Source organism: Euwallacea fornicatus, chromosome 10 (genome assembly GCF_040115645.1).
Source record: "Euwallacea fornicatus isolate EFF26 chromosome 10, ASM4011564v1, whole genome shotgun sequence".
Taxonomy (NCBI): Eukaryota; Metazoa; Arthropoda; class Insecta; order Coleoptera; family Curculionidae; genus Euwallacea; species Euwallacea fornicatus.
In genome coordinates, this window is record NC_089550.1 from 2,507,528 (window position 1) to 2,535,415 (window position 27,888).

At 36.8% G+C, this 27,888-nt stretch overlaps 7 protein-coding genes across 13 annotated transcripts; 3 read left to right on the plus strand and 4 right to left on the minus strand.

Annotated features, from left to right (window-relative positions):
• Positions 1 to 259: 259 nt before the first annotated feature.
• On the minus strand, positions 260 to 20,575 carry Brf (Brf RNA polymerase III subunit). Its single transcript, XM_066286753.1, has 11 exons — positions 20,175 to 20,575; positions 19,899 to 20,123; positions 19,606 to 19,710; positions 4,014 to 4,163; positions 3,866 to 3,959; positions 3,593 to 3,725; positions 3,301 to 3,538; positions 2,592 to 2,804; positions 2,289 to 2,541; positions 2,085 to 2,242; positions 260 to 2,028 (listed from the first exon to the last, which is right to left on the minus strand). Exons 1-11 carry the CDS (start codon positions 20,389 to 20,391, stop codon positions 1,874 to 1,876), a joined length of 1,941 nt encoding a protein of 646 aa, XP_066142850.1. The 5' UTR covers positions 20,392 to 20,575; the 3' UTR covers positions 260 to 1,873.
• On the plus strand, positions 6,504 to 19,535 carry LOC136341606 (BTB/POZ domain-containing protein 6-B-like). 7 transcript variants are annotated; one of them, XM_066286754.1, is made up of 10 exons: positions 6,504 to 6,660; positions 13,817 to 13,928; positions 13,978 to 14,141; positions 16,134 to 16,252; positions 16,306 to 16,469; positions 16,519 to 16,686; positions 16,738 to 16,954; positions 17,870 to 18,015; positions 18,134 to 18,353; positions 18,769 to 19,535. In XM_066286754.1, the coding sequence occupies exons 2-10, from the start codon at positions 13,852 to 13,854 to the stop codon at positions 19,234 to 19,236; spliced, it is 1,743 nt and encodes a 580-aa protein (XP_066142851.1). In that variant the 5' UTR covers positions 6,504 to 6,660; positions 13,817 to 13,851; the 3' UTR covers positions 19,237 to 19,535. The 7 variants fall into 7 exon arrangements, with proteins under 7 accessions (XP_066142851.1, XP_066142853.1, XP_066142852.1 ...); XM_066286756.1 differs by having other exon boundaries at positions 16,137 to 16,252; XM_066286755.1 differs by having other exon boundaries at positions 6,517 to 6,534.
• Positions 20,576 to 20,782: 207 nt separating the features above from the next.
• Positions 20,783 to 21,653, minus strand: LOC136341621 (uncharacterized). Its single transcript, XM_066286782.1, has 3 exons — positions 21,429 to 21,653; positions 21,130 to 21,248; positions 20,783 to 21,070 (listed from the first exon to the last, which is right to left on the minus strand). The coding sequence occupies exons 1-3, from the start codon at positions 21,498 to 21,500 to the stop codon at positions 20,875 to 20,877; spliced, it is 387 nt and encodes a 128-aa protein (XP_066142879.1). The 5' UTR covers positions 21,501 to 21,653; the 3' UTR covers positions 20,783 to 20,874.
• Positions 21,654 to 21,823: 170 nt separating this feature from the next.
• Positions 21,824 to 22,898, plus strand: bai (Transmembrane emp24 domain-containing protein bai). Its single transcript, XM_066286778.1, has 5 exons — positions 21,824 to 22,114; positions 22,168 to 22,288; positions 22,346 to 22,416; positions 22,467 to 22,593; positions 22,654 to 22,898. Exons 1-5 carry the CDS (start codon positions 21,938 to 21,940, stop codon positions 22,773 to 22,775), a joined length of 618 nt encoding a protein of 205 aa, XP_066142875.1. The 5' UTR covers positions 21,824 to 21,937; the 3' UTR covers positions 22,776 to 22,898.
• Positions 22,899 to 22,955: 57 nt separating this feature from the next.
• PIG-U (phosphatidylinositol glycan anchor biosynthesis class U) lies at positions 22,956 to 24,344 on the minus strand. Its single transcript, XM_066286763.1, has one exon. It carries the CDS (start codon positions 24,298 to 24,300, stop codon positions 22,966 to 22,968), a length of 1,335 nt encoding a protein of 444 aa, XP_066142860.1. The 5' UTR covers positions 24,301 to 24,344; the 3' UTR covers positions 22,956 to 22,965.
• A 345-nt stretch (positions 24,345 to 24,689) lies between these two features.
• Positions 24,690 to 26,827, plus strand: cbc (crowded by cid). Its single transcript, XM_066286764.1, has 6 exons — positions 24,690 to 25,389; positions 25,446 to 25,616; positions 25,667 to 25,857; positions 26,024 to 26,198; positions 26,250 to 26,391; positions 26,445 to 26,827. The coding sequence occupies exons 1-6, from the start codon at positions 24,909 to 24,911 to the stop codon at positions 26,554 to 26,556; spliced, it is 1,272 nt and encodes a 423-aa protein (XP_066142861.1). The 5' UTR covers positions 24,690 to 24,908; the 3' UTR covers positions 26,557 to 26,827.
• On the minus strand, positions 26,819 to 27,798 carry Arl2 (ADP ribosylation factor-like 2). The gene is made up of 5 exons (XM_066286780.1): positions 27,647 to 27,798; positions 27,470 to 27,580; positions 27,209 to 27,371; positions 27,078 to 27,158; positions 26,819 to 27,025 (listed from the first exon to the last, which is right to left on the minus strand). Exons 1-5 carry the CDS (start codon positions 27,709 to 27,711, stop codon positions 26,891 to 26,893), a joined length of 555 nt encoding a protein of 184 aa, XP_066142877.1. The 5' UTR covers positions 27,712 to 27,798; the 3' UTR covers positions 26,819 to 26,890.
• Between the last annotated feature and the right edge of the window lie 90 nt (positions 27,799 to 27,888).

A 27,888-nucleotide genomic window follows, 5' to 3' on the forward strand; every position in this document is an offset into this window, starting at 1 on the left:
TACATAGCTGATAAATTTTAAATAGGTGGAAGTGGGCCTAATACGTGTATAGACCGGACCTGGTGCCAAGTTCTTATTACTGTCAAATATACAATTCTTTACATGGCGCTAGTGTGGTTTTTACCACCCCAAAACAACTATGAAACTTCAGAAACTAACAGAGGCAATCCCAGTTCGCAATTAATAGAGAAATATGTGAAAATATAGCGAACGTGTCACCATAGCTAACCTATTACTAGAGCTAGCAACAGGTAAATGATTGACATATTAATCACGTAATATGTTTTCATCGTCCTGCTGTCAGGATTTTTGAAGAAGTTCAACTAATACTGTTTAAACTTTGATAAACACCCAAATTTCTGTCCTTGGTGAGTGTGAATTTATCTCAATTTTAAGCGTTGTGTCATCGATGCGAGAAAATCTAAAGCCGCGAAGATCAAATCGCTGCGATGCGAGAAGACCTAAAGCCCCGAAACTAGTAGTAGATATATGCCAGGAAAGTGCAAGTCGGACTTGAGGCACCATCAATGCGCATGGTCTTCTTCGGTAAGTACGACGTCAGTTTTGAGCAGATCCCACTACTTGTAGATGCTCAACTTCTGCTAGTTCATGGTTTAATACTTATTAAAGTGATAGAGATAGATATACGTTATGGCTTTTTCCACGTAATAAACAAAACAGGCATAATTTTGCTTTTTCTAAGCAAGAACCAATTATCATCCAACATGTCTTCTAGCGTTCCTCCCTTCGATTTTGTGACAATCGAATAACAGAAAAAAAGAACACTATGACGGTTCTTCCAAATTCAAATATATGGGCGGAATATACACGTGGAATTTTAGTGAGTGCAAGCAAAAGGCAATTAGGCCACCAATAAGCGCGAGGGAGACACGTTACCGATTCTCCTTCCATCGTTAAGGATCGGCTAGCGTCGTCGATTCGTAAGCAGTACACTTTCATCTAAGGTGGGGTAAGGTTGTACGTGATTTTGGAAGGCGCAAATTACGCGCATAAATGCAAATTTAAATGCTTTCTTCGAAAACTAACTCCTTGATAAATTATTAATTTAGTCGTAATATCACGGTATAAATGGTATTTTTAGAACGAACTAATTGAAAAACAAGCCTTTTTTGCGACATGGTCAATCCTCGGATTTCGGCGTACTGTTTGCGAGTCAACGACGGTAGCCTGTCTCCCTCGCACTTATCAATCGCCTAATTTTGCTCTTGCTTGCACTCACTATAACTCCATGTCTAGGATAGCAGCGAAAAAGGTACTGTACACAATGTAACGTTAATTTTCGTGAATTCCGTCAGTTTCTAAAATAATATTGAACAATGAATCTCAAATTAATCTTGGGTTATTTTGTAAACTCTGCCGATTACCCTATTTGTGTATTTTAATAATATTTACGTTTCCTGTCGGGTCTTTTAATTAAACTAATTTAATGAACCTTTATGTCACGTTTGCAGGCAATTAAAAGCAGGTGGAATTTCTACTTAAAATTGATGTTTTCTATATGATTTTTGCGACTAACATTGACACCTCGCTTTACTAATTCCACGGACGTCGCTCCAATCACACCAGACAACTTTATAAAAAAAACTTGGACTTTCCTACGCATAGGAATTAAGTCGCTTTTTCTTGCTTATACTATTTGAAACGGTCTTCAAATATCACATTTTATGTGAAACCACTTTACGCTCGAATCATTCATTATACCTTCGCGTGCACGCCATCAACACGTAACGAAATATCTATTATTGATTATTATTTGCTGGGACAGTCAACTCAAAGGTTCCGAGAAGAAACCCACCCCAAAAAGCCTAATGTAATAATTGAATTTATCGGAAACAGTAACTCTAAAGTACACTCAGTAATCCTCCTCATATGCATAATCATCATAACCATAATCGTCTCCACCTTCACCTTCGTGGTGCTGCTTCAACATCTCCAAAACCCCCATTTCGTTATCAGGTCTTTCCGGCTCCTCGTCAAAGTCCTCTTCTTCACCTTCTTCCTCCTCTTCTGTGAATCAAACACCATATTTTTTTTTCTTTTGCGTCGGTTCAGTAATTATTTACCTGGTTTGGATTTCAAGTTATTTTCTTCTACCTCTTTTTCGACTGAAGGTTTCCTTTCCAAGAACGGTAGTCCTACATCCATGATCTTGCGACTCTTCCCCAACTTTTTGGGCGTGGCGTCTACTTGTATGACACTTGATAGTGATGACAATCGTCGCCTGAAACACACTGATAGAGAAAGGGCATAAACACAACCAAGGTCACCTTTTAATTGACTCTGACGTTATGGGACTGAAATCATCTTTGGCTTCAGCCACCTCATCTGGAGTTGGAGCTGCGTTCAAATTCTTCAACACTTCGTAATTAATCTTCGACGAAATTTTCTTTTCTTGGATGATTTTTTCTATGGCTTCTCCCGCGGAGTTAGCAGGCAGCCTCGATCGTTTGGGTGCTCTTTTGCGAGGCTTCTTTTCGGGTTTCCCCTCTTCCCTTTCTTTCTTCAGTTGCTCCTCTTTCTCTGCATGACAATATGAGAACATTGACGATAACAATCCCACTTTCGAATACCTTTCTGTTTTCGTAGATAATCTGCGTTGACTTTGTGCCACAAATCCTTCTTCACTTCGAATTCCTTGCTTGACATTATGTATGAATCGATTTCTTCGTCGTCAATGTCGTCCAGAGACATGGAAACGTTGCTTTGTGTTTGTTGAGGCTGCAGGGCGTTAATGGTGTCGTCCATTGAGGATGGAAGTTGCAGAATGCTCTCCACATTCGGCACTATCAAAAATGATATCGGTTTAAACCTCTGACAGGAAGTTGAAGAAAAAATAAGTCTGGCAGCAAGGTGTGAGGTGAAGGGACGTATACATTTTTAGGACACGTATTTTATCGAAAAAATCCCAAAAGTTTATTAATTAAAACTTATTATTTAACTTTAACGTATCGCCATAATGCAAGCACGTTCCCCCGAAAGATGGATCCCTTTTAACGGCAATTTAATGTGGAATTTACAGCGTAACGAAACCATTAACAGGCCGTGAAATTAGGGAACACTTCAAAGTATGTTATCAGTACACGTACAAGGTGCTCCAAATTATGGATTCGGCAATGTGATACAGGGTGGTTTAAACTGCGACAGAGATATGCCGTCATGAGATTTTCTTCCAATTTTTTCTACCTGATTGAGGCGCAGTTAAGAGATACGCGTCTGGAATGACACGCTTCCCCCTTCGGGAATTATGAAGGACGGAGCTGAAATTCGATCAAGTCTTACCAGCTTCGCTCCTAACTTCAGACCCAGGAGCACCCAGAGAATCCCCGATGAACTTGTTAATCACCTGCGCAGTCGACATTTTGATGCATTTCTCAATTTCAAATTCATCGAGTTTCTTCAAGTCTCCAGAACTGTCCATCGCTTTCCTCCCGCCTCCCCCTTTGGGCTTGGCCTGCTCCAGGTGCATCTCGATCTGCTTTTGGAGGTCGTTGAAGCTCTCCCCCTCTTCCTCCATCATCTATATACCGATTAGACCACGTCCTGGTTTCTCTTCTAACTGCTGAGCACCTACCTTTTGAAGCCGCTCCTTGTCCTTTTTCCGCGCGGCCTTAAACGAGGGGGGATCCTGCTCCTCCTCAAGGTCAACAGTCATGAATTCCTCGAGGGTGAGGGCGCTGCTCGGGGTGTCCCCGAATTCGATCAGTCTGAGAAAGATCAAAGCGATTACTGTTAATAAAGCAGGAAATGGTTTCGTGTGTGCGAATGCAGCAAATTATCGCTTCCTGCAGAAAGGTAAAAGGAGAATGGATTCGATCGTGGGCGTCTGACGGGTAACGGAAATTACCTTTTCCTCATCGTGGATTCATGAACTTTGACGACTTTGACAATGTCCCCAATTGATCGATTGAATTCGTGCAAACGAGCAGCTATCAATAAAGCTGAAAACTCTTATATTTTTATAATGAAAAATAAACGTTTCAGCACATCGGCACCTGCCCCGCATAGCCCCGAAGGCCTCCTTCCCGAGTGAATACTATCCCTTTTCATCCTTTGCACCAACCGCAGGGCCGTATTCGTCACCTGCTGAGTTTTGGTCCCGAATTCTAGCTTGGACGCAAACCGCAGGATATAGAGACACGGATCTGAAAACAAAGCATGTTTACGTGTCTAGCGAGGCAGCTGGTACACCCCATAAGCCCTTCCGGGTTAATGTAATGTTTTTTACGGAAAACTAGTTTCAATAGGCGAAAGCGCCTAATATCAAATGGTCCCATCAGACATCCGTTATAACACTTTTTTCTTTGCGAAGAATAATGCACTTTCTAAGTGTAATAAGTGCCTGAGTGCAATAAAATGCAAATGGCCCAAGAATAAGGTGTACGGTGTCAAGTTTGTAAAAAAGAAATTAAGCTCGTGTTGACCTCAAAGCGAAAATGGCCAAAATCAGGTAAAACCCCCGGTTGAAATTGCTTAGTCATTAAGTGACTAATTTGGACTAATACAGATAATCAAATAACGAAATTTTGACGTTAAATTAAACCTTCGCGAAATGCTTATTAAATGATAATTTGGGTGAAAATGTCCCAACATTTGGGGCTTGAAAAAAACACTTTTGATCTGTATCTCGCGAGTATTAATGCCGTAATCACGGGAAAGAAAACGGTAACAGCTTTAGAATGGACTATTGCAATTGCGGCACATATGCACATGCACATGACGCACTTGCGTAATAATTATTATATTATATCTTCAGACATTCTATTATTTTCGGGTTCAGATTTAAGCCAGATTGCAAAAAGTTGCTCCGAATCACCATTCGAAATAGCTCAGGAAGCAATAATGTTGTTTAAATTTTGGATTTTAATCTATTCTAAGCACAAACAAGATGACTCGGCATACTCACACGTAAAGAGAATTAGTGGTCTTATAGAAAAATAAACACTCTGAGGATTTCTTCAATAATTGACTATTTACATGATAAAGGCGCATCTTGATACAAGGACGACATACCTATAAATGTGTTCACATTGTACCGCATGCTCCTTGTGTAAACATTATTTAAATTATTATTATGGCTTTTTGTTTTATACGATTTCTATGTAATTCAGCTACTTCATACTGGAGTACAATAAGAACTATTGGCTCAATTTACCAGAGAAATAACGCCGTTGTCTGTGTCTCAGTAGCAGCTTTAAGAGGGTACTTTTCCATGTTTCAAAACGGTTTCCGAACCGTCATCATCACGAGACTTACAAACTTTGTCGTGCATGGCGCTTTCGCCATTTTGCCCGGAGTAACCGCAGATTTCCTGGAGCTAAAATAAAAGTAAGAATAGATCTATGGTAGCATTTCGCAATGTCTCAAACTGGTTTCTTCTCATCCTCATCGTCACGAAGCTCGAAAATATCGCAGATTCTTCAAAATCTCTAAAACTATGTTTCTGCGTAAAGAGGATTTTATCATTCTGTCCAGAAGATATAGCAAAATCTGCCGTTTCGCGCATCAATCTTTTGAAAAGAAAGACCCATTAATCGAACATAAATTCATTTATTATATTAACAGTAATTTCAGCAGTGGCCTGTACCCCATTAAATTATAAGGAGTGTCCCAAACAAAGCAGCTTTATTGTTTAATTTCAATGTCATGCTCCAGCAGCGCATTCGCCATTTTCTCGAAAAGGGACGTCCCACTAAGAATCTTAAAATATTCAACACTCATACTAGGTGGTAAAATAGCGAGTGTAATAATCTTTAATTTCGCAGATTGTGTACATCAAGTGGATATTACTTATTCGTGAAGAAAACACGGTTGTGTATACCTTTGAAACACTCAGTATATGGTCAACGTGTCCTCAGAGAAAAGAATACTTTCCCAACTGTTAAACTTGCTCTTTTAAAAAGCTTTATCTAAACACAGATTAAACTTTCACTGCAAATAAATCGGATTTTCGAGTGGATCTTGTGGGTCAAGATACCATTGTTGAGCAGCGCCCGAATTGATTTGAACAATCGCAGTTGAACGCATTGCATGTAATATTGTGGGTACTCGGGTACCCGCCTTGAAGGATCGCTTCTACGTGGTCTATGTGAACCTAATGACACCTTTTGCGTTTTGGGGTCAGCTTCGCACGTTTCCATTATTCCTTATTATGCGTTTGAAAGGTATCACTTTTAATGTAGGTATTTTATATTTAAATATGTGACAAAATGTCTGATTAAGGCTGCATCGCAATGAAAACGACCTAAACAATCAAATGATGTCAAAAAGCACTTGGATTATATCGGTCCCATTCCTCAGAATTAACTGCCCAGAAAACCCTTTAATATTATTTCAATATTACATTCACGTATGTATGATGAACGGTACTTGCTATACACTACCACCCAAAACAAAGAGGTGGTCGTCCTTTAGCAGGCGTACAACCTTGAATTACCATGCGGTACCTGAAGAAAGCGCGAGTTTAAGTGTTATGGTAGCGACCATTCAGTCGTGCCTTGATACCATTGCCGCCAGGTGGGTTCCTCTACAGTCCCGATAGTGCGAATGCGTTATTATTATTTTTGTTTTATCAATTTGTCGGTTTTCGAAATTTAAACAAGTGGATGAGGATTTGCCGATTCCTCTTGATGTAATTGGGAGGTGGGTATAGTGTTAAAGATTTTATAGAAAAACTGTGGAAAAACTCGTCAGAGTTAATTTAAACGACTGTGTAACCCTGTATTAATAACTTAATTGTTGCTTAAAGTTTTCCTTCCGTTAACATAAATACTCAATTAAGGTAAATTTCTCTTTTTATACATTAAAAAAATTACATTTAATTAAGTTAAATTAAATATAAATTATAAAAGATCATTTTTGAAAGTGGTAAACAGGCAATCACGATTTGAAATAAATACACAGTATTTTTTAAGATTTCAATTTATGATATTTATCACAAAAAATAAATACACCAATAGATTACACTCTCAAATAAGTATTATTAGAACGTATAATAATAATACCACAACAAACAATAAAGCTATCTAATGTGACGTTGACATGTGACGCCACTTCCACCTACCATTTTGATTCATGATTTCGACAGGATTTTGACATGTCCTATTGGTAAATATAAAAAAAACTAATCTCTGTGCAACAAAATGGCATCTGGCATCCATATTGGAACCTTCATTTTCGGTGAACACTTACCAATAAAGAGGTAGGACGAAGATGGCCCACGGCCATTTGTAATTTCAAAAATATTTCAAACAATTTTAGAACCAAATGAATGAATTCAGAGCGTATATAATTAATTTCCATCAGAAATGATGAAATTAAAGGAAGTATTTGAGTCTTTCACCATTTTGTAAATTAGACCTCTTGTTGTCGAAATGGTGACGGAAAGTGCTAAATTTCATCCTTCAAAAATCTTCGTCGAAAAACTCTAAAAAGCACGGTTAGAGAAAATGGCAGGACTTGCGCGTGCGTAAACCTTATTTTCTGGGGTAGCATTCATTAATTTTCAGCTCAACCACGAATTAAACATCTCAGTGCCGCGCCATAACTGATACGAATATTCTAACTTAGTATTTTCGAGTTTAAAAAAGACATTGCTTATAACTTAGTGCACTTTGCAGCTAACTTTAATCGTGTCCCTAAGTATGCCTTATCACAAAGTACGAGTTATATTTTATATCGGACCAAAACTACCATTTAAAATGATATAACCCTAATTGTCGTTTATTAAAATATTTAAAGTTGTACAATAATTATTATTAATGATATGCTACGTCATTTTTGCGTCAAATAGCTGTGCAATTGGACGCAAACTGCTACCTCTGCTGAATCGGATCAAGCTGAGTCAAAAGAACATTTCAACAATTTGTTTATTTACACTGGAAATCTCCGGTTTTATCCAGAATTTCAAGATTTATTTCTCCTCTTTTTTAACAAAATAATTTGGTAAGCCACAGTCGTACCAACCGGTTGCTGGCAGAGCTGATGATACTTTCACGATCAACCTTGACTTTCCGAATCGTGTGCCCTTGACACCTACCTGGTGCATTAATAAAAGTCCAAAATACTTTCTCTCATTTAATGACTGTCACTGTTACCGAATATCTATGAACAAGCGCTCACGCTTTCTTTTTTAAACATCACTACCACCAAACCATATTATACTGTACGATGCAGAAAGCAAAACACCCCGTAAAAATGGGTTCATTTCAATAAATTTTATTATGTAAAAACTATCAGTTTTTCAATTACGTTCTCGCATACGGTTTTACGTTATCAGGAGTTTTAGATATTTTTCAACGAGATAATGCACCACCCCATATGGCTGGAATTGCTACGGATTTCTTACAACAAAATAATATCAACTTGTTACCTTGGCCACCCTGATCCCCAGACCTATCACCAATCGAACATGTCTGGAATATTGCAGGCGGAAGGTTACAAAATTTACCCCTGTCTCCCACAAACCTTAGTGGCGCTCTGTAATGCCGTACAGATGGACTGGAATAAGATCCCTCCAGAAGATACACTACTGCGATCGAAAAATAAGGTGGATTTTCCATTTAAACTTTTTTCTATGCAATGATTTTGTTGAGCGAAGATTTTGCATAAAATTTTGTTTGCAAAATGCATATTCTGCTGCGGAAATGTTGGAGATGTTACGGAAAGCCTTGGGTGACAGGGCTGAACAAAAAAAATCAGAATGTACTATAAGGAAGGCCGAGAAGGAATTCAGAAAGAACCGACCAATCGAGCGAATATCGCGCAAAAAGTAAACCAAAGCTGAAAAAAAAAAACGAACCAAAATTACTCAAAAAACAAGGTCACATTGGCAGTTTTCTTCGATTATAGTGGTGCTACGCGTCATGAATTTCTTCCGCCACGCCAAATTGCTAACAAGTTTGAGCTTGAGCTTGTTGTTGGTCGAGTTTGAGCGTAACGCGTTGTGTGCTTGAAGGTGTTCGCCTCAAGAAGCCGGAATTATGGGGCAGACGATTCCCGGTTTTTGCATCGTCCCACATTGCATTAGTTCTTCGAGAACGCTTCGCGAAAAACTTGCCCATCCCGTTCCACAACCGTAATATTTGCCTGATTTGGCACCGTTGGACTTCTGGCTGTTTAACAAACGCAAAAGGCCGCCTCGGGGACACCGTTTGAGCTCGATTGAGGACATAAAAGGCGAATCGAAGAAAGTATTGAAGGCCATCTCGGAAGTGACTTATCTGGCTCTCTCAGAGATTGGAAAAGTCGGCGGCATAAGTACAATGTGTCGGACAGAAAGTACTTTGAAGGCGATTGAATTTATTTCAAAAACTAAATATATATAAAACTATATACATTTTTCATTTTATAAATAATTTCATCTTATTTTTTAATCGCGGTGGAACATCGTATCATCGAATCGATGTCTAATCATGTGTATTGGGAGTGCGCAAGGCAGCGCGGAGGGCCGGCATATTGTCGTGTTTTTAGGGTTTTAACCATCGAATTTATTTAACGTTTTAACCAAATGCTGATGCTAGTATGAGAGACCTGCACACCAGAAATTGTTTATACCAAACCATTTTTACAGAATTTCTCCTTTTCTATGGCGCGCAGTACATTTTGAACTTGAAGAAGAGAGAGCCAAAACTGCACCGATAGCGGGTAAGGGGAATTCGATTTTTCCAATATCAAACAATGAATCAGAGCGAGACCTTACGCAGCTCTTTTTGATCGATCTCAGGCGTCTGACACAGCAAACAGTTTGTGCCGGCTTCTACGCAATTCGGATTAGTATTTGTCCGAAAGTAAAGTTGAACTTCTACGTAAACGAAATTTAACAATACTTGTCCTTCTTCGAGATGGCCAAATCAAATATGCGCACTGAACCAAACGGAATTTCCTAATAGTGTACAGTACGCGACAATAAAATAGCACACAGTGAAATTTATGTCAAAAGTCATTTGTAATGCATTTTATTTAATAATTTTTTGTTAACTTATGTAATACATAACAAAGGAGAATAAATGCTTTACAATTTTTATGGAAAAGAGGTATTAATAAATAATACAATCAAAATCGTGAAAAGTTAACGCGACAAAATAATACCACATTCTTCAAAAATAACTAATATTACAATTATTTAATTAACAAAACTTAATACATTTTTAAGCCAATACTTTGTACTACCACCTTTATTTTTTATCATCTCTATAAGACGATCTGGTATTGATTTGAATAATTTTTTAATAGATTTTCTAGGAATCTTATTCCATTCATAAATAATACAATTTTTTAAATCTTCTGCATTATTAAATTGTCTGCCATTTTTGTACACAGCTCTTGCAAATTTACCCCAACAATTTTCGATTATATTCAAATCGGGTGATCTTGCCGGCCATTCCAAAATAGTAATATTATTCGATTCATAATACTCTTTAACGCACTTTGCGGTGTGTACAGCTGCGCTGTCTTGTTGGAAAATAAAATTTTCTCCAGATATTTGTGTAGCATACTTTTTTAAGTTGTGTATCAATTAATTTTATGTACTCACGACTATTTAACCGTCCTTTAATAAAGTTCAATTCAGTTTTTCCTTTATACCCGATACCAGCCCAAATCATAAGGCTGCCTCCACCCATTTGCCGACGACTTAAATAAACTTCCTCCTTTCTCAAATCATGATAGTGATGATTCCACCCATCTGGTCCATCAAGATTAAATTTTTTTTTAATTTAAATTTTCATCACTAAATATAACACATTTTAATTTTTTTATAGATTTCAGATGTTTTGTCGCAAACTGCAAACGAGCCTCTTTGTGCCTTGAAGATAGGGGTGGCTTCTTTTTAAGTTTTTGATGTTGTATGATTGAGGAATGTTGAAGTACACGTTGCACGTTTCTGATATTAGTATTTATGCCCACTGAATCAGCTATTTCTCTGGTCGTAGCAAAAGAGTTTGATGCTGCTCTCAAAATAGCACGTTTCTCACGGACTGTTAAAGCTGGTGGTCTGCCCTTACCTTTTTTTTTGCTATAATTATTGGGATTTTTAATTAAATTATATATTACTTTGCGGCTTTTACCCACAATTTTGGCAATTCTTAATGTGGAATATTTTTCTTTCCATAGGCATAGAATCTTAGCGAGTTCACTCTCATTTAACTTTGTACCTCGCCCCATGACTTCGAAAATTGAATGGTATTTGTGTTTATTTATATTGCGTATGGGTTTCATCCTTCATAAAAAAATATTAAGCATATATACTTCAAATTACTATTCGCTGAATCATCGCAGAGATAAATCAAACCAAAATGTGGTATTATTTTGTCGCGTTAACTTTTCACGATTTTGATTGTATTATTTATTAATACCTCTTTTCGATAAAAATTGTAAAGCAATTATTCTCCTTTGTAATGTATTACATAAGTTAACAAAAAATAATTAAATAAAATGCATTACAAATGATTTTTGACATAAATTTCACTGTGTGCTATTTCATTGTCGCGTACTGTACATGTAGAATGACGCATGTATTAGATGTTAAAGGATTTCAAATTGTAAATTTTAGTGAAGGTTCAAGTTGCGCCATCTTGTTATGGTGATGCATGTAATAGATAGCGTCAATATTTGGTCCCCTTGGACTTGATGGGGCTCGCTGTCACGTATGATGACTTGGTAACCAAATATCGGGTGATTTTTGCCATTGGGTTTAGCCATGAAAGTGGCGACAAAAAAACCTACATATTTGAAATTTTACATTTCTCAGCAGACATTCCATAACGTTTCTCAAGTGTAACGAGGTGTCTCTGAATTTATCTCGCAAAATATCTCCAAAGATGCGTCTTAAAAATGTCTCAAAAAGTAACAAAAATTCCTCTAATCGCGCTAAATTTTGCTATTTTACTATTCACTATTTTTACCATCACTTTGCGCATACAGGGTGTTTCGAAAAGGTGGTGCCAAACTTGAGGAGATTCTAGAGCACATCACAATAGAAACTTTTCGCATACAAACTTCTAGCCGAAAACGAGCTATATAGGATCTGTAGCAATTTTTGTCCAAAATGCAATAGTATCTGATTGATGCTAAAAGACTCTGATGTTCAATTAATTTTTATTAATAAGTCGAGGCAAAAAATGGTTTGAAGCAATATAAACACGTTTCCATAAAACATCACTTCCGATAAGTTGTTCGGAAATTGCGCACGGCGATGGATTGGCAGGAAGGCATCGATCAGTTAGCCAGCTTGAAGTCCCGATTTGACCCTGTTGGAGTTTTTCCTCTGGCCTTACATCAAGTCCTTGATCTATGAAACCTTTGCAGCCACTCACGAGAAACTGTTAGGTGAAGTGATGACGGGTTGTTTTTTTCTGCGGCAAGAACCACACATGCCGGAAATGGTGCGTCATTCCATGATTAAACGAACAAATTTATGTAACGGACTTGGGGGTCGCCATTTTAAACTCTTATCTTAAACTTGTTATTTTTGCATTGTCTTTCTCAAACTTAGCCAGATATTGCCGACTACATTCCTCAAAACTTTTCTAAGAAAATTGTCAAAATATTTGACACGTCATTTTTCTTATCCATCTATCAAATTGACATGACAGTTTACGCGAAGTTTCCGATCTGATTCAAACAAAAGACATTCGTGTTTGACGTTATCAGTGCCCATAAAAATTACTGTGTTAGCGAGCAAAAACGGTTCATAACTTCGGATTTCGTTCAATCTGTTTTACATTGAATTGCTCGGTAAATATTTCAACATGTTCTACACGTTTTTCTTGATGACTGAAATGATTGAAAATATCTTTGCTGCCGCTAAACTCAAAACTCAAAACTAATTATATCTCTGCAAAGCGCTGAATGAATATGTTTCTGTGAATGGCACTTCAAAATACTTAATAGTTCTCTGAATTACAGCTTAAATCAACAAAGTTTTGTTTAAACACTATATATATATATACAGCATTCGGAAGAGGCAAAAATCTCGCACATTGCCGCAATTTCCCTTCGAAATTCCCATTGCTAAACAGCAGTTTTAACCGCAATACTAATTAATATTTTGCATATTAACATGTTGCCCCAAGGGTGGCGATTTAAATGTCGTCCATCCTCCGCGGATTGCCCAAATCGACTAATTAGAATGCAGAAGAGTGTGTAATCGATGACTTTTAGCACTTGTGAGTAATAACAAATCTGCCATTACATACGCACATGGGTCGCGTTTATGGCTGTCGAACTATGAACGACCAAGGGGCCTTGGCCTGGTAATTACGGCCACCTACGGTGATTTATTAACAACTCAAAACAGGTGGAGAAATGGCCCATTTGTTATCCGGGCCCGAGTGCACCTTATTTTTTTACCGGTTTAAAGCTATAGCATAGCGAAGTCACTGCTAATCCTCATTATTACTACTCATTCTTACTTCACAAAGGTGCAGTTGCAATAACATACGTAAAAAAGTGTTTGCTTCGCCCCATTGTACACATCCATATATTAGCAAATGGAGTAATAGCGACGATTATTACTAGTTACAACACATGCATTATGAAGGTGCAGATGTACCACATGAAACAAACCAAAGACTATTTCCGTAAATATTTTTGACAATTATTACGTTATTGGCCTCCATGGGGCTTCCCACGAAGTCTAGATCGCTACATAAACGGGTGTGCCATAAGCGTTTCTTGATTGACCGGAACTGGTCAGGTGAGGTCAACTTCAATGACCACCATCATAGTTGTTCCAACTGAGTTTGGCCAGAAGAACGTAATATTTCCTTAAGAGATAACACGCTATTTTTGCTTTCAGATTTGTAGCCGTTGAACTATTTCAATGTCCGCAAAATGTTAACTGAGAACCATTTCGGCTTGAAGGTGGGGAAGACTGCGCTCACCTGGATATTGGGACAAACCAACGTTTGGTACGATAATCTATTATGTTTATACTTTTTTGCGATGGCGTTTTTTCAGGTATATGCTGTACCATTTTGCCCATAAAGCAAAGGAGAACAATTTCACTCAAATCCAAGCGGAAGTGTCTATAATCGATGACTTGCTAAATTTGGGAGGAGACACCGAACAGCAGCATCAGACCGATTTGGACGAATTGAGCGCATATTTTTGCGCCAACAGAGGTAAAATAATACAGAAAATTCTATTATGTGTGCAAATTAGACGAATTACACATTGGGGTCTGGAATTAAAATATTTTTCAAAACACGAGCGACTCATCGAACGGAAATAAAATATACAGTATAAATCGAGACAACAGTGAAAGTAAAATTCACGGGTTATTCTTAATAAACGTCAAAACCCGGGGGCTTTAAATGACCTTTCAATTTAATGAAACACCACTTATCGCGGTTTTATTCGAACACATATGTGAAGCGCCACTGGGGAATGACGACAACCTAAATTAATCATTATATGCGATGGAAGCTATTAACACATACCGCATTTGCTTCAATGTTATAGATTTCTTTGCGGGTTTTTGTGCGTGAGGTGATTTTTATAGGATTAAACCGTTTTTTTATGCAAGGTAATTTTTATTTTGCCGTTTATTTTCGGGCAAACGAATGCACGTAGAGTACATTGTCACATAAATCAGTCAGAATTTTGATAAGAGAAAATTGAGCTTCCGTTGCATTCCCAATAAATTTATTTGTGCCCCAAAATCAAATTCCTCGTATGAACATAAATTTCAACCCTTCAAATCGACATTAGACCTACTGAGAATGTAAAAAAACAATCATAAAAATGAATTTTATTTTTATTAGTTTTTAAATTCCCCTGGTACAAATCCACCGATAGAAACGTTGCATGTAGCCCTCGTAGCAAAACTTAGAAGATTTACATCGCTGCCAAATCTAATAGAGGATCTTGAAAGCTAGTGTCTCTCTTTCTTGCTAAAACCTAATATCCATCAAAAACTTCTTAAAAATACTCAACAAAAACTCAATTCAACCCTTAACAGCTTTAGCACTACCATTCTCTACAGCTTCCTTGTAAACTCATCCAAAAATTTGCTCGTTGAGGAAAATAGGCAATGTCGCTTTGAAACACCCGCGACGTACGACCGACTGAAATCGATCCCATCCGATCGCAGTTAATACAAACATGAAACATGGCGGACGTGAGAGTGTCTCGTTAAGCTCGATGATCGGATTAAGGCCCTGGAAGAATGGCAATGTCCCATTTGTACTCAAAGATTGCCACAAAACCTGTTAGTAAACGAACAGACGCAATGGCCGTGTCCCAAACCAACGCCTGGATGAATGGTAAGCGGGAAAAGAGTGTATTTTGGTGAAACACAATAATCAATAGAGACCTCCTATGCTTATTGATGTTGCATCGGATTGCTCAGATTCGCACGTAAAGAGTGGGCTTGTGAAAATTACCAATTCAAAGTACTCCTACTTTCTACTTGTACTTTGATAACCATTAAATTTTAACCTAAAACCAAGTTTTCAAAAGAAAAATTCTTTCGAGCGCGTCAAGCCCCAAGACGGCTCATGGCTGTTTATATCTAGAAGTCTCAAGAAAGTTTATTTACGAAATAAAGTAATCCCTGACTTTTAATTTGATTACGTACGAACTATTGAATTCCTGGGTGTGTTAGCATTTTAATTTTAACTTGGGGATAAATAGAACAACTCCAAATTAAATATGTTACCTAAGATTATTTCTATGTAGTTTTGCCTGGAAACATCCTTGAAATTCATTGAACACCATCACGAAAAAGAGGATATTATGACTTTGCTGTATGTGATTGTAAAGTCTACGACTAAAAGAGGTAGTGTGTGTGTCATATAAATATATCACTTGTGTCAATTATATATTAACCCTAACAGCCGCCCATCTACTGGCTGCTTTAGAGTTAATTTGACCTACTGCCTTTGCATATACTTCACTCCCAATAAAAATTTTACACATAAAGTAGAATTTTTTTCTTCCAAATGCAACTCAGAATGATCCGAAAAGTATATTACTGGTTAATTTTTTATATTATTCCAAACCTTTGTAGTTAAATCTCTCACATTTTATCCAGAGATTATCAGTACTTCAAGTCAGACATTTCTCCATATTTTGGGTATTTTTGAGTGAATTAACTTTAATATGCATTACAGCAGAAACTCTCACCAATGGCTCCCTCAGCCTCTCTCCCCCAGCCTCAGCCCCAATCCTCCAACCTGGCCACTCACATCAGCAGGCTCTCGCCCAGAAAGATACTGGGGGGCTCTTACAGGTACATAATGCCCCCTTTTTTGCGGCAAAGGTTATACTGGTTACACTATCTAGGTGATGCAACCGGCGAGCAATCCAGGCTCGCCACCGCCCAGTCCTCCTCTTGCCTCTCCCATAGGCCTAGGGGGTACCCTGGACCCCAACTGGCAGGCCCTCAAACCCACAGTACGGGAGAGAAATGCTGCCATGTTCAATAATGACCTCATGGCTGATATCAGGTGAGATTTCACTTGATTAAATCATGTTTTTATTTTAATCATTGGAAAGGTTTATTGTGGGCCCTCTTGGGAACACCCAAGTAATTCCTGCACACAAGTATGTACTTGCTACTGGTAGCTCTGTATTCTATGCAATGTTCTATGGAGGGCTGGCAGAGTGCAAAGATGAAATTGAAGTTCCTGATGTGGAGCCTTCGGCTTTTTTGATAATGCTCAAGTAAGCCTTCAATTTCTTCTAAGTGTATGTGATATTAATATAAATTCGCAGGTATTTGTACTGCGACGAAATTCACTTGGAAGCAGACACAGTTTTGGCAACGCTGTATGTTGCCAAAAAGTACATAGTGCCGCATTTAGCACGCGCCTGCGTTAACTACCTAGAAACCAGCTTAACTGCAAAGAATGCCTGCCTCTTACTGAGTCAATCGAGACTGTTTGAAGAACCGGAGCTAATGCAGCGCTGCTGGGAGGTCATAGATGCCCAGGTAAGGCACAGCTTAAGTTGTCTGGACTTGGGAGGTGTAGGGGAGGAAGGCGACAGCGACAGTAAAAGACGGCATTTCAGTTTTAGCTCGTGTTTGCAGTCTAACATTGCCTAAAAGAACTGTGATTTTGTTTGGCTTTCTATGTGAGTTTTGTATCGCTAAAAGTCTGTGATTTACTTTTAATACTAATCTGCTGTTTGTGTCTTGGTATAACGTATTGAAAAGGTTTGTTGAGGGTATTATTTAATCGTTATTGGTGTCAATGAAACAGAGTGCCCTCAGCAAATTACTATTTTAGTGTGTGTCTGGAAAAGTGTTGTAACAAGGCTGGTGTATGAAATAAACAAATACCAAAATATTTGGCTTGTAATGTTTTTTCTTCCCATCCTATTAATTAGTACTAAAAAGGCATGAATTTTTTGCAAGGAAATTTTTAGTGTTTTTATCACACTTTTCCAGCACCACATTTCAGGCAAACAAAAAACTAGTTTTCACAGTTCGTTAATCGGCATTAACAGGCAAAAACATGTAAAACACCTGACTGTTTATTATATGTTTATCAAGTAAAAGTTTCCTAATACCTTCAGAAATAGTAGAGATCTGTCAACATTGCTAACAGACTGACAATTGTTTTAATCAGTTACTTCGTGCCCATAGGAGTTTGTAGAATAGAATACTACGTTACGCGATTGCTAGAGCTCAGTATTCTACAATTCTCATAGTTGAATAGACTCAAGGAGCCCTTCGTGCAGTCTAGTCAAAATAGGAAACAAAGTAAAGGTGGAGAACGACTTGCATTTACTTAAATTCCCGAAATATTAAGAAAATTAAAACTTTCTTCGGGTGTCACTTTTAAATTCGTTCCTTCATTTCCGCTTTTTCACCTCCTAAAAACTATATCGTATTATGTTTAAGGCGGAAATGGCCCTCAAATCGGAAGGATTCGTGGACATTGACATGTCAACCCTCGAATCGGTTCTTGGACGCGAAACTCTCAACTGCAAGGAAATGAACCTACTTGAAGCAGCCTTGAATTGGGCTGGAGCTGAATGTGGAAGACGGTAACATGAAAAATCCAATTGGAAGATTTTTTGGGAAATATGTTTCTCAAAAAAAACTTTCAATTTGGTTGTTAAAATTAGGACATTTTCGCTACAAAACATAATTTGATTTTTCCAGAGAAATTGATGCCACACCTCAAAACAAACGAGCAGTCCTCGGGGGTGCCCTCTACCTTATTCGCATACCCACAATGGCCTTGGAGGAATTCGCCAATGGGGCCGCTCAAAAGGGCATTTTGACACAACAGGAAACTATAGATATTTTTTTTCATTTTACTGCTACAAACAAGCCCAGTCTACAATACCCGATCAAACCTAGAGCCGGACTAAAAAGCCAGGTAAAATTTCTTGAAATAACCACGAGAAAAATAAACAGGTCAAAATCTAAGTTAAGAAATCTATGAAAAATTTCGAATATCTTAAGAACAAATTACGCGATATTGCTTTTAAACAAGTGATTTTGGGGCGCAACACCCAAATAATAGATTAAGAAAGTCACTAGGGTGTCACATCTAAATCTTTCCAAATGGGATTGTCAAACCCAATTTTAAGGACATGAGAATAAGTTAGGTGGAAAGCGGGAGAAAATAATGAAATAGAAATTATTATTTGCTAAGTACAACACTTGGCAACATTCAAAACTACCATATAACGTCTCCATTAGTCATAAGTAATCTTAGTAAAAGGAAGTTGCCATGTTTCCAGGCATCAATATTCATTTATACATTGCTCTTTACAGTTTGCTATCCACAGGTGTGCCATCGCTTCCAGTCATGCGCCTACCGTTCCAACCAGTGGCGGTACCGAGGCCGTTGCGACAGCATTCAATTTTCAGTTGACCGCAGAATATTCGTGGTGGGTTTCGGACTGTATGGCTCCTCGAACGGAGCGGCGGATTACACCGTCAAAATTGAGCTAAAACGTCTCGGACGTGTTCTGGCCGAAAACAATACTAAATTCTTCTCAGACGGGTCGAGTAACACTTTCCACGTATACTTTGACAACCCCATTCAAGTGGAACCAGAGACTTTTTACACTGCCTCCGCTATTGTTGATGGAGGAGAGTTGAGCTACTTCGGACAGGAGGGAATGAGCGAAGTGACTGTGGGACAAGTGACGTTCCAGTTTCAGTGCTCCTCCGAGAGCACGAACGGCACTGGTGTGCAAGGGGGGCAGATTCCAGAACTGATTTTCTACGGGCCCGCTCATGAGGAGCATTAAATGTTGTTCGGGTGACTAGTCAGAGGCCTAAAGTTGTTTCATTGTCAAGGGAAAGGGGATAAGTTGATCTCAGCGATGTTTACACTTTAAGGGTGGTTTTGAGCTCAAACTCAACGATGGTCTACGTCAGCATTTTAGTTAGGACGTCCTAAGTCTACCACAAAGAAAGATCCGTGTTTTTAAATATAACAACAAACACGTTAACTCAAACCTACCCTAAATATAGTAATTTATCTTGAATATTATTACACCTGTATAGTGTTTATGGAGTATTATTTATTAAAGAGGAAAAATCTTAAGTTTTTTTTATGTTATTTAATGTGTTTTCATCATGATACCAGGTACAAATAAATACAAAATCACACTTACCGACTGATGGAACATTAATGCACAAAGCCTGCGCCAGTTTCAAGTAGGTCCTCCCCAGCTCATAGCAGCATATTTGCAGAACATCACTAATATCAATTAGTAAATCTGACATGAAACTATTAAGGAAAAATCCCTTTTTTTCAAATGACTGAAAAATTGAGCTGCAGAGGCATTCACCAAAATTTATGAATAAATTAGCTCAGTGAAAACATATGTTATAGTCACAATCAGAAAACCGGAACGGAGTTCATTAAAGATTAAAACCTAAGGCAATTATGTCCACAAAAGGATACGCGCAGTGCCTTCAGTTCGACAGCTCAAGTACACACAAGCAGCATGAACATGTGTATTTCTCCTCCCTCTGGTTAAATTTCTTGATAAAGCCATTTTAAAAAAGCTACAGGCTGTGTCAATGCAATGCTGGTTCAGTCTCAATTGATTACCCAACAAGGAAATGCAATTGCGAGCCTTACGAAGGGTGAGTTCTCTGGACTCTACGCCACCACCCACATGAAAGGCTGTATTTCTTAATTAATACCTGTATAATGCGGAATCTAGATCACACTTACATGCTCCAAATTTCGTCGCCCCTCCCTTGGAATCAGCAGACACAAACTGGCCAATAGCACTAGATGTTCCATGAGCTCCTTCCTCATACTGGACCTCAGCAACGATTATGTTGTCTTCAATAACAGAACCGCAGTTGGTACAAACTGCGTCACCCCTTGCAGAATCGACCTCGATGTCGGAACTACCGCAATTTTTGCACTTTCGCCCCGAAGACATGGTTACAAAGAAATTGTACTTTTTATTACAGCTATTACCGCCCTACGCAAAAGGCAAGAGTTCCAGAGTTAGTTAAATGTAAAAATACGTCAGTTTTAAGGGATTTTATGATAATTTTTTATTTGGAAAAGAGGAAAACACGGAAATGGAGCTAACGGAGCTATGAAAATTTATTCTCTGGAAAATTGAGGTTATATTATTATTATTAAATGTGGTTAAAGCTTAGGCGGGAGAAAAACAATTGTATGTTAACGGAGCAATGGCGGATATTGTGGTCCATATAGTTGATAAATTAATTTTAGCCAACATAATTATTCGGTTAGTTTAGATTATTTAGTGAAAGACCTTATTAACTCGATGTATTATTTTTATTAACAAATATCATTCATAATCATTTTCATTAATTAATTTGTATTACAGATAATTAAAAATTTATAAACGCAGTCATAAAACAAAACTGAAGTAGTAAAAATATTTGTTACATCATATTTCATGACTTAGACGATTCAATTCTCGTTTTACGCTGTCTATGCTGGATGTTATTAAGTCGATTTGCTTCCGTTTTACATCAGCAACATTTTCATTGTCCTTTTCACTAGTACAAATAATGCATAATCCTTTACTTGCATTACCCAACATTTCATAGGTTTCTGCTTTTACTAATTTGTCGGTACATTCCCTAAAATGACAGATATATATTAATGAAATATACTCTAGTAAAAGCGTCATGTAAGTGACCTTTGGAATTTTAATTGTCCTAGTTTGAAACCACTTTGAAAACCAACTGAATAGCCCTTATCAAAGCTTGGTTGGAAGTTTCTATCTCGGCCATCAGATAAACCATCTCTTTCACCAATCTAAAAAAAATCTTTCTGAACAAATTGAATTTTTAAAATTTAACAGAAAGTATGATAATTATTACATTCTTGAGTAGCAATTCTACATTTCCGTTTACTTTAATACACCATTCCTTTTAAGTGCAAACGCATGGTATCAATTTTCTTTTTTACTTAAACAACCAAAGATTAATTCATTACCTTTATCATGTCTCGCGCAACTCGTTTCCAATTTAAATCAACGTTCTCAGGCTCAGAATCACTTAAATTCATCTTTAGAAATCTATTTTTGCGAAATAACCTTCAAATATGAAGTATCAAAACAAGTCTGCAATGACATTTGGAAATCACAAGCTAGCCAAAGGTGGCTCGTAATTATGTTGGCACTAAAATAAAATAAAAAATGATTGATTGAAGCTAATTCTGACATTATGTACATCTTATTAAATGTTTAATTACATAGGCAATGAAGAGCACAATATAAATTTACATTTAGAAAATTAAACAAATAAAAATATATTTTTAATCCAGAGTTACTCACGCCAATGACTCGAACTTGCCCGAAGGCAATGCGGGACACGTCACCCGAACTTTGACAGTGGCAGCTGCCAGTCCATTTGTTTTTATATTTTATATATACCCACAAAACATCTTTTCTCCGGTTTCGTGGCGGTTTTCACCAACGTTAAATCAATCTGTTTAGGCATAAAATGCATCTCAGGACTGCTTTAACGATATTTGTGTCTTTCGTCCTCTCGGCGCATTGTATATCGTTTAATCTAGAGCCCAACACCCAAAAGTGTTTGAAAGAAGAACTGCAGGCCAATGTGCCAGTTATTGGAGAATTTGAGGTCTCAGAGCAACCCGGACAACGGATAGACTATATTGTTAAGTTGTGTGTATCTTTTGGGATTGTTGAGAGATATAATAGATTTTACAGGTAACAGATTCAAAGGGGAACATTCTGGCCCAACGACAAGATATTTCTAAAGGAAAATTTTCTTTTAACACTGAGTCCTATGATATGTTTGAAATTTGCTTCATCTCAAGGATACCCACAAGTATGTTGTGCTAAAAAAAGTCGATTTCCATCATAAACATCTTAATTTTTTTTCCAGGCCAAAAAGGCAATACACAGTTGGTGACAGTGATCACTAAACACGGAATTGAAACTAAAAATTATCATACTGTAAGATTAATTTATTTTGTTATTAAATATGTTGTAAATTAATTTTGTAGTTGGAAGATGCAGCAAATTTGAAGCCAATTGAAATTGAATTGAAAAGGTTGGAAGATCTGTCTAATGCCATTGTGCAAGATTTTGCCTTTATGAGAAAGAGGGAGGAAGAAATGAGAGACACCAATGGTAAGTCATATCATGAGTATTCATCATGAGTATTTTTCATAAAAAATAAAATTTTTGTAGAGTCAACAAATAATAGGGTACTGTACTTCTCCATATTCTCAATCTTCATTCTCTTGGGTTTGGCAACATGGCAAGTGCTTTACCTTCGAAGGTACTTTAAAGCGAAAAAATTAATAGAGTAGTGTGTAGGTTTAATAAATTTGATTTCCCCCCTTTGGTTTAATCCCCAGTTGAATAATTGTGGTTTACTTTAAAACATTTTGATTTTTTCATATAAAAGTACCATCAATAAATTATTTTGTTAACTCACAGCATTTTTTCCACCCAAAAAAAAACTCTTATATACAAAAATTTTTTATTCACAAAAAAACCTTACTCTAAACTCAACAAACCCTTTTCCCCATTTATTTCGGTATTCTTTCCATGCTTCAAGTAAAACTCCCATTTAATATGCGCAAACAAAACGTCAGTCACTAAAAATATCTGTGATATTGCATAGGCCAATGTCACTCCAAAAAAGAAATTTGCATTAGCTGAGGCACAATAAATCCACAAGTGCCACAATACTGGAGCAAGGCAGCTGGTCATCAACAAAATTACACTAATGACAAAACTTTGCTGACAGTATGAGTAGAGATAAATAAAGGTCGGAATGAAACTCAACACAAAACCCAAGTCACTCAGACAAGGGTAAGATTTAAAAATTGATATCAAGAATAAGAGAGCAATAGTCAGGATAAAAGGCCTGTTACGGAATGTTAAGGTTAAGGGCATTAAGTACAGAATGGTGGCATTAATTTGGAATGAATAAATAAATAATTCTCTGAAATGGTCAAACATTTCAGTGAAGAAGTACCAGAATAAACCAATGTTTGGTTGCAGGTCTGGGACTGTTAAAATGCAACCATAGACATTTTTTATGAAACTATAATCCTTGCCAAACATACTGTTATAATAGGTTATCATAAATAAAAATGATAAAAAGCTTAAAACTACTAATAATGCTTTAGACACACTACAATGTATCTTTACAAAATATGTTGTTAAGGGAAAGATTAAGATTACTGGATATAGAGAAATTGAAGCACAGACTGCTAAAGCAAGGCTGCTAATAATAATACTGTTAAAGAGCATTCCAAATATAAATAATGAAAGGAAAAAATTGTGAATCCCCATTGTGGAGCACCCCACACAACCCAGCAATGTATAAGGATTAAACAAGATCATCATCAAAACATATATTGGAACTTTAACTGGATAATCTACTCCTGGTAAAGTCTCAATCACATCTTCAGAAAACACACTTTTATCCCTATGTTCTTCCTGAAATCTTCTGCTATATTTCCTCATGGACAAATAAAGCAGCAGTCCAGACCCAAGATCGAAGGCAATGAACATGAAATATACCTTTTTGAACACATAGTTCAGCATTAAATTGTAAAACTGTATAGCCAACGGGGTTTCATGTAACAGGTCTCCTTCATAAGGATTGATTCCTCTGGAGAACAAAAACGTTCCCTCTAAAACCCTTTTCCAAGAGCTTAGAGGAGTAGAAACCTCCACATGATCGGCAATGATGCTTTGGTACTTAGAAATCATTATTATATACCGCAGAACTGCTGCGGCAAATAGTAGTACTGCTGCCTGGAGCATTGTTGAACGTTGTGGCTTAGAGCTGGATAGGCTTTTAAAGGGTTTTTGGGACATTTTTCTAAGGAGCTCAATCAACGTAAAGAAAGAGAAGACATTTTTGATTTATAAAAAGTGAGGTTATGCCGGAAAAATGACGTTTAATTCCTTCTTAGGACAACTCATATTTGCTTTATTGGTCGTTCATTAAAATGTGGCAACGTTGCTAGCAGTGCTACGGTAGTTGATATTAATTACGTTATAAAAAATTAAATAATTATTTCTTTTTAGTCCAATCTAAACAAAACAAATTAAAAATATATTTACCATTAAAAAGTTTTGCCACAGATATGAAATAAATCCCATGCATTATCTAGTTTATTCCAGAGGTATATCAAAGTAATACAGACCGATTATTATAAAACTGACATTTTCAAATTTAACCTAATTTTTTAGTTTATATTTTATTTAAGGTTTGATGTTTAATTTAGTTTTGGCTAATAGGTTAAATAATATAATTTTGGAATTTTTAGCGACTCTCTAATATATATATATATATCTGTTTTATTTTGTAAATATTTATGCTCAACTTATTTCTCAATCAATGGAATGGCCGTAATTCCGATTAAAGGAAAGAATGAACTGAACCATTTGGAATTGTAAGACTGGGATTACAATTTAAAATAATGGAAGAGAAGAAATCAGTCCTCCAAGAGTTTAAACTTGACCCGGACAATGAGCTGCGTTTCGAAGTTGAAACAAAAGGTGCAAAGGTATACCTAACCCTCAGAAGTGGCCTGGCTGAGATCTTCGGCACCGAATTAGTCAAAGGCAAAACCTACGAGTTCACTTCAGGAGCCAAAGTTGCTGTATTCACTTGGCAGGGCTGCACTATTGAAGTAAAAGGCAAAACTGATGTTATTTACACTGCAAAAGAGACTCCTATGGTGCTGTATTCCAACTGTCATGCTGCTTTGGAAACGATGAGGACTGAAAGTGAAAAAGACAACAAAAGAGGTCCTATTACTATGATAGTGGGACCTATGGATGTGGGGAAGTCAACTCTGTGCAGGATTTTGTTGAATTATGCTGTTAGGATGGGCCGCAGACCTATTTATGTTGATTTGGATGTGGGGCAGGGAAAAATTTCTATTCCTGGGACTGTTGGTAAGGCCTTACTTAAAATTGTATCACAAATAAATTATCTATTTTTGGACGGTTAGGGGCACTCGTAGTGGAACGTCCTGCTGCAATTGATGAGGGATTTTCTCAGGAAGCTCCATTGGTGTACAATTATGGTCATAAAAGTTTTGCCGCTAATCCAAAATTATACAAGATGATTATTGACCAATTAGCAGTTACTGTTAAGGAAAGACTGGATGTGAATAAGAAAAGTTAGTTTGTGATAATAATTAAGAGTTTTGTCAAATTACGAATCTTTCAGCAAGAAATTCAGGGGTTATAATAAACACTTGCGGATGGATTAAAGGAGATGGTTATAAACAATTGCTTGAGTCAGGAAGGGCCTTTGAGGTGGACATAGTGTTGGTTTTGGATCAAGAGAGGCTTTACAATGAATTGGTCAGAGATATGCCTAATTATGTTAAAATAGTATTTTTGCAGAAAAGTGGAGGAGTAAGTTTAAATGGAGGAACTTTATCAGGTTAAATATTTTAACATTTAGTTTGTATAATTTCACTGTACATGTTTATGTGAACAAATAATACAAAATGAGTGTTATAATATTATGAATCATTCTCAAAATTATTGAATTTTTATAATACAATTTTGGTTTATCAAGGTGGTAGAGTTATCCAAAAACTTTAGAAATGAAGCCTGTGACCAAAGAATTCGTGAATACTTCTATGGAACTCCCAAAAATCAACTTTATCCCCACTCATTTGATTTGAAGTGGTCTGAATTAAAGATTTTCAAAGTTGGAGCTCCAGCTTTACCAGATTCCTGTCTACCCCATGGTAAGTATTTACTTGTATTTTCTGAAGAGAAATCCAATAAAAAGTCAATAGGAATGAAGCCTGAGGACTACCTTACGAAACTAGTGTTACTGACGCCTAACGCGGGCATTTTACACCACATTCTTGCAGTTAGTTTTGCGGAAAAAGAAGATGAAGATATGATTTTGTCTCACGTCTCTGGATTCGTTTGTGTGTATGTATTAAAAACGGTATTGTCCTGCAAAGATACTTAATGGCTTAACTTAGGTCTAACGTGGATGTCGAGAGGCAGATCATCACGCTACTCTCCCCACAGCCAAAACCGCTACCGAATAATATTTTAGTACTTTCAGATGTACAATTTATGGACAGTCATTAAATTATTAAATAATTTTCTTATTGTGCACAAAATGATCAAATGAGATAAATTTTTACCAGTTTACCACATTGTTAAAAGGTTGTTGTTTTGAAGAGGGTGCAACTTTAATAATATGTAATATGATCATTAGAGCTGTTGGGGATATAAAGCAGGTGTTGTAGCCTGTAAATAGAGATGGCTATAGGGTCAACTATTTGGATTTTGTTTCTTCTATTTGGGAAAATTGTTTTTTTATGGGTCATGATTTCAAATATAAACAAAATTTAATATAGATTTGTAATTTTATTTAATTTTTGTAATTAAAAATCGTTTAAAGCTAATAATCACAGTTCTATTAATCTAAAGTGAAGATTCGGGCTGCAATGTCACTTATAAGCCAATCAATCCCATCCAATAAATTCTCCCCAGTTACTGCACTGCAAGACATTATTTTCCAGTGATGAGTTTTAATTTTATCTAATTCAAGTGCCTATAAAAACTTCCCTAAAACAGTTTGTAAATGCTTTAAAAATGACTTTTACCTCCTTTAACTGTTCAACGTTAAAAGCACCTGGTAAATCTTGTTTATTTGCAAAAATGAGTACAGTTGCCCCTGCTAATCTCTGCATAAACATTTTGCATTAATCATTGACAAATCTCTAAAATAACTTACTTCTTCTAAGAGAAGTGCATGCAGCTCAATCATGCAATCCTGCAATCTCCTTTTATCAGCACTGTCAACGACCCATATTAGTCCATCTGTACATTCAAAATAATTTCTCCAATATGATCTCAGTGATTTTTGTCCTCCCACATCCCACATATTAAGTTTAAAGCTGAAAATTGAAATTGTTCTGCTTAACACATCTGTTTAAAGATTTATAATTTAAAATGAAATTTTGAATTATTGACATGAAATTATCATTGACCTTACTCTCTATGCTCTAAAGTTTTGATGTTAAATCCCAAAGTAGGTGAAATAGTGTCAATCGGCTCTCCATTAAATCTTTTTAGAATTGTTGTTTTCCCAGCATTGTCCAAACCTCTGTATTGACGTTAAGAGAAATATACGATTTGCAATGGTAGAATTTAATACTATGTGAAAGGATACAATATAAGGATTCTCATTTCCTTCTCTTTTTGTTTAATTTTCTTTAAAACAGTTAAAAAGCCCATTTTTAAATTGTTTATTTGAAACGTTTAAGGAAAATTACTAAAATTAAGGTTATGTTTATACCTTACCATCAACAAAGACTAAGTTAATGATTTTCTATTCAAGACATGCGGTATGAAATATGGCAACGTCTAGATTTACACGAATGGACATGTTACTGGTTAGCACATTATTAGGAG

What these genes read in the sequence shown, in the direction of transcription:
- LOC136341606 (XM_066286754.1), top strand. Translation starts at nt 13,852, where the DNA reads ATGTTAACTGAGAACCATTTCGGCTTGAAGGTGGGGAAGACTGCGCTC. An exon ending in TTGGGACAAACCAACGTTTG is followed by an intron (nt 13,929 to 13,977) that starts GTACGATAATCT and finishes GCGTTTTTTCAG; the next exon opens with GTATATGCTGTACCATTTTG. An exon ending in ATACTGGGGGGCTCTTACAG is followed by an intron (nt 16,253 to 16,305) that starts GTACATAATGCC and finishes TACACTATCTAG; the next exon opens with GTGATGCAACCGGCGAGCAA.
- Brf (XM_066286753.1), bottom strand. Translation starts at nt 20,391, where the DNA reads ATGTCTTCGGGGCGAAAGTGCAAAAATTGCGGTAGTTCCGACATCGAG. An exon ending in TCGAACTGAAGGCACTGCGC is followed by an intron (nt 19,711 to 19,898) that starts GTATCCTTTTGT and finishes GTTTCATGTCAG; the next exon opens with ATTTACTAATTGATATTAGT. An exon ending in TGAAGTTAGGAGCGAAGCTG is followed by an intron (nt 2,805 to 3,300) that starts GTAAGACTTGAT and finishes CATTTTTGATAG; the next exon opens with TGCCGAATGTGGAGAGCATT.
- LOC136341621 (XM_066286782.1), bottom strand. Translation starts at nt 21,500, where the DNA reads ATGAATTTAAGTGATTCTGAGCCTGAGAACGTTGATTTAAATTGGAAA. An exon ending in TTGCGCGAGACATGATAAAG is followed by an intron (nt 21,249 to 21,428) that starts GTAATGAATTAA and finishes GATTTTTTTTAG; the next exon opens with ATTGGTGAAAGAGATGGTTT. An exon ending in GGACAATTAAAATTCCAAAG is followed by an intron (nt 21,071 to 21,129) that starts GTCACTTACATG and finishes CTGTCATTTTAG; the next exon opens with GGAATGTACCGACAAATTAG.
- bai (XM_066286778.1), top strand. Translation starts at nt 21,938, where the DNA reads ATGCATCTCAGGACTGCTTTAACGATATTTGTGTCTTTCGTCCTCTCG. An exon ending in AAACTAAAAATTATCATACT is followed by an intron (nt 22,417 to 22,466) that starts GTAAGATTAATT and finishes TTAATTTTGTAG; the next exon opens with TTGGAAGATGCAGCAAATTT. An exon ending in AGAAATGAGAGACACCAATG is followed by an intron (nt 22,594 to 22,653) that starts GTAAGTCATATC and finishes AAATTTTTGTAG; the next exon opens with AGTCAACAAATAATAGGGTA.
- PIG-U (XM_066286763.1), bottom strand. Translation starts at nt 24,300, where the DNA reads ATGTCCCAAAAACCCTTTAAAAGCCTATCCAGCTCTAAGCCACAACGT.
- cbc (XM_066286764.1), top strand. Translation starts at nt 24,909, where the DNA reads ATGGAAGAGAAGAAATCAGTCCTCCAAGAGTTTAAACTTGACCCGGAC. An exon ending in TTTTGCAGAAAAGTGGAGGA is followed by an intron (nt 25,858 to 26,023) that starts GTAAGTTTAAAT and finishes TGGTTTATCAAG; the next exon opens with GTGGTAGAGTTATCCAAAAA. An exon ending in GTCTCTGGATTCGTTTGTGT is followed by an intron (nt 26,392 to 26,444) that starts GTATGTATTAAA and finishes GGCTTAACTTAG; the next exon opens with GTCTAACGTGGATGTCGAGA.
- Arl2 (XM_066286780.1), bottom strand. Translation starts at nt 27,711, where the DNA reads ATGGGCTTTTTAACTGTTTTAAAGAAAATTAAACAAAAAGAGAAGGAA. An exon ending in GAAATGAGAATCCTTATATT is followed by an intron (nt 27,581 to 27,646) that starts GTATCCTTTCAC and finishes ACGTCAATACAG; the next exon opens with AGGTTTGGACAATGCTGGGA. An exon ending in ATGCACTTCTCTTAGAAGAA is followed by an intron (nt 27,159 to 27,208) that starts GTAAGTTATTTT and finishes ATGTTTATGCAG; the next exon opens with AGATTAGCAGGGGCAACTGT.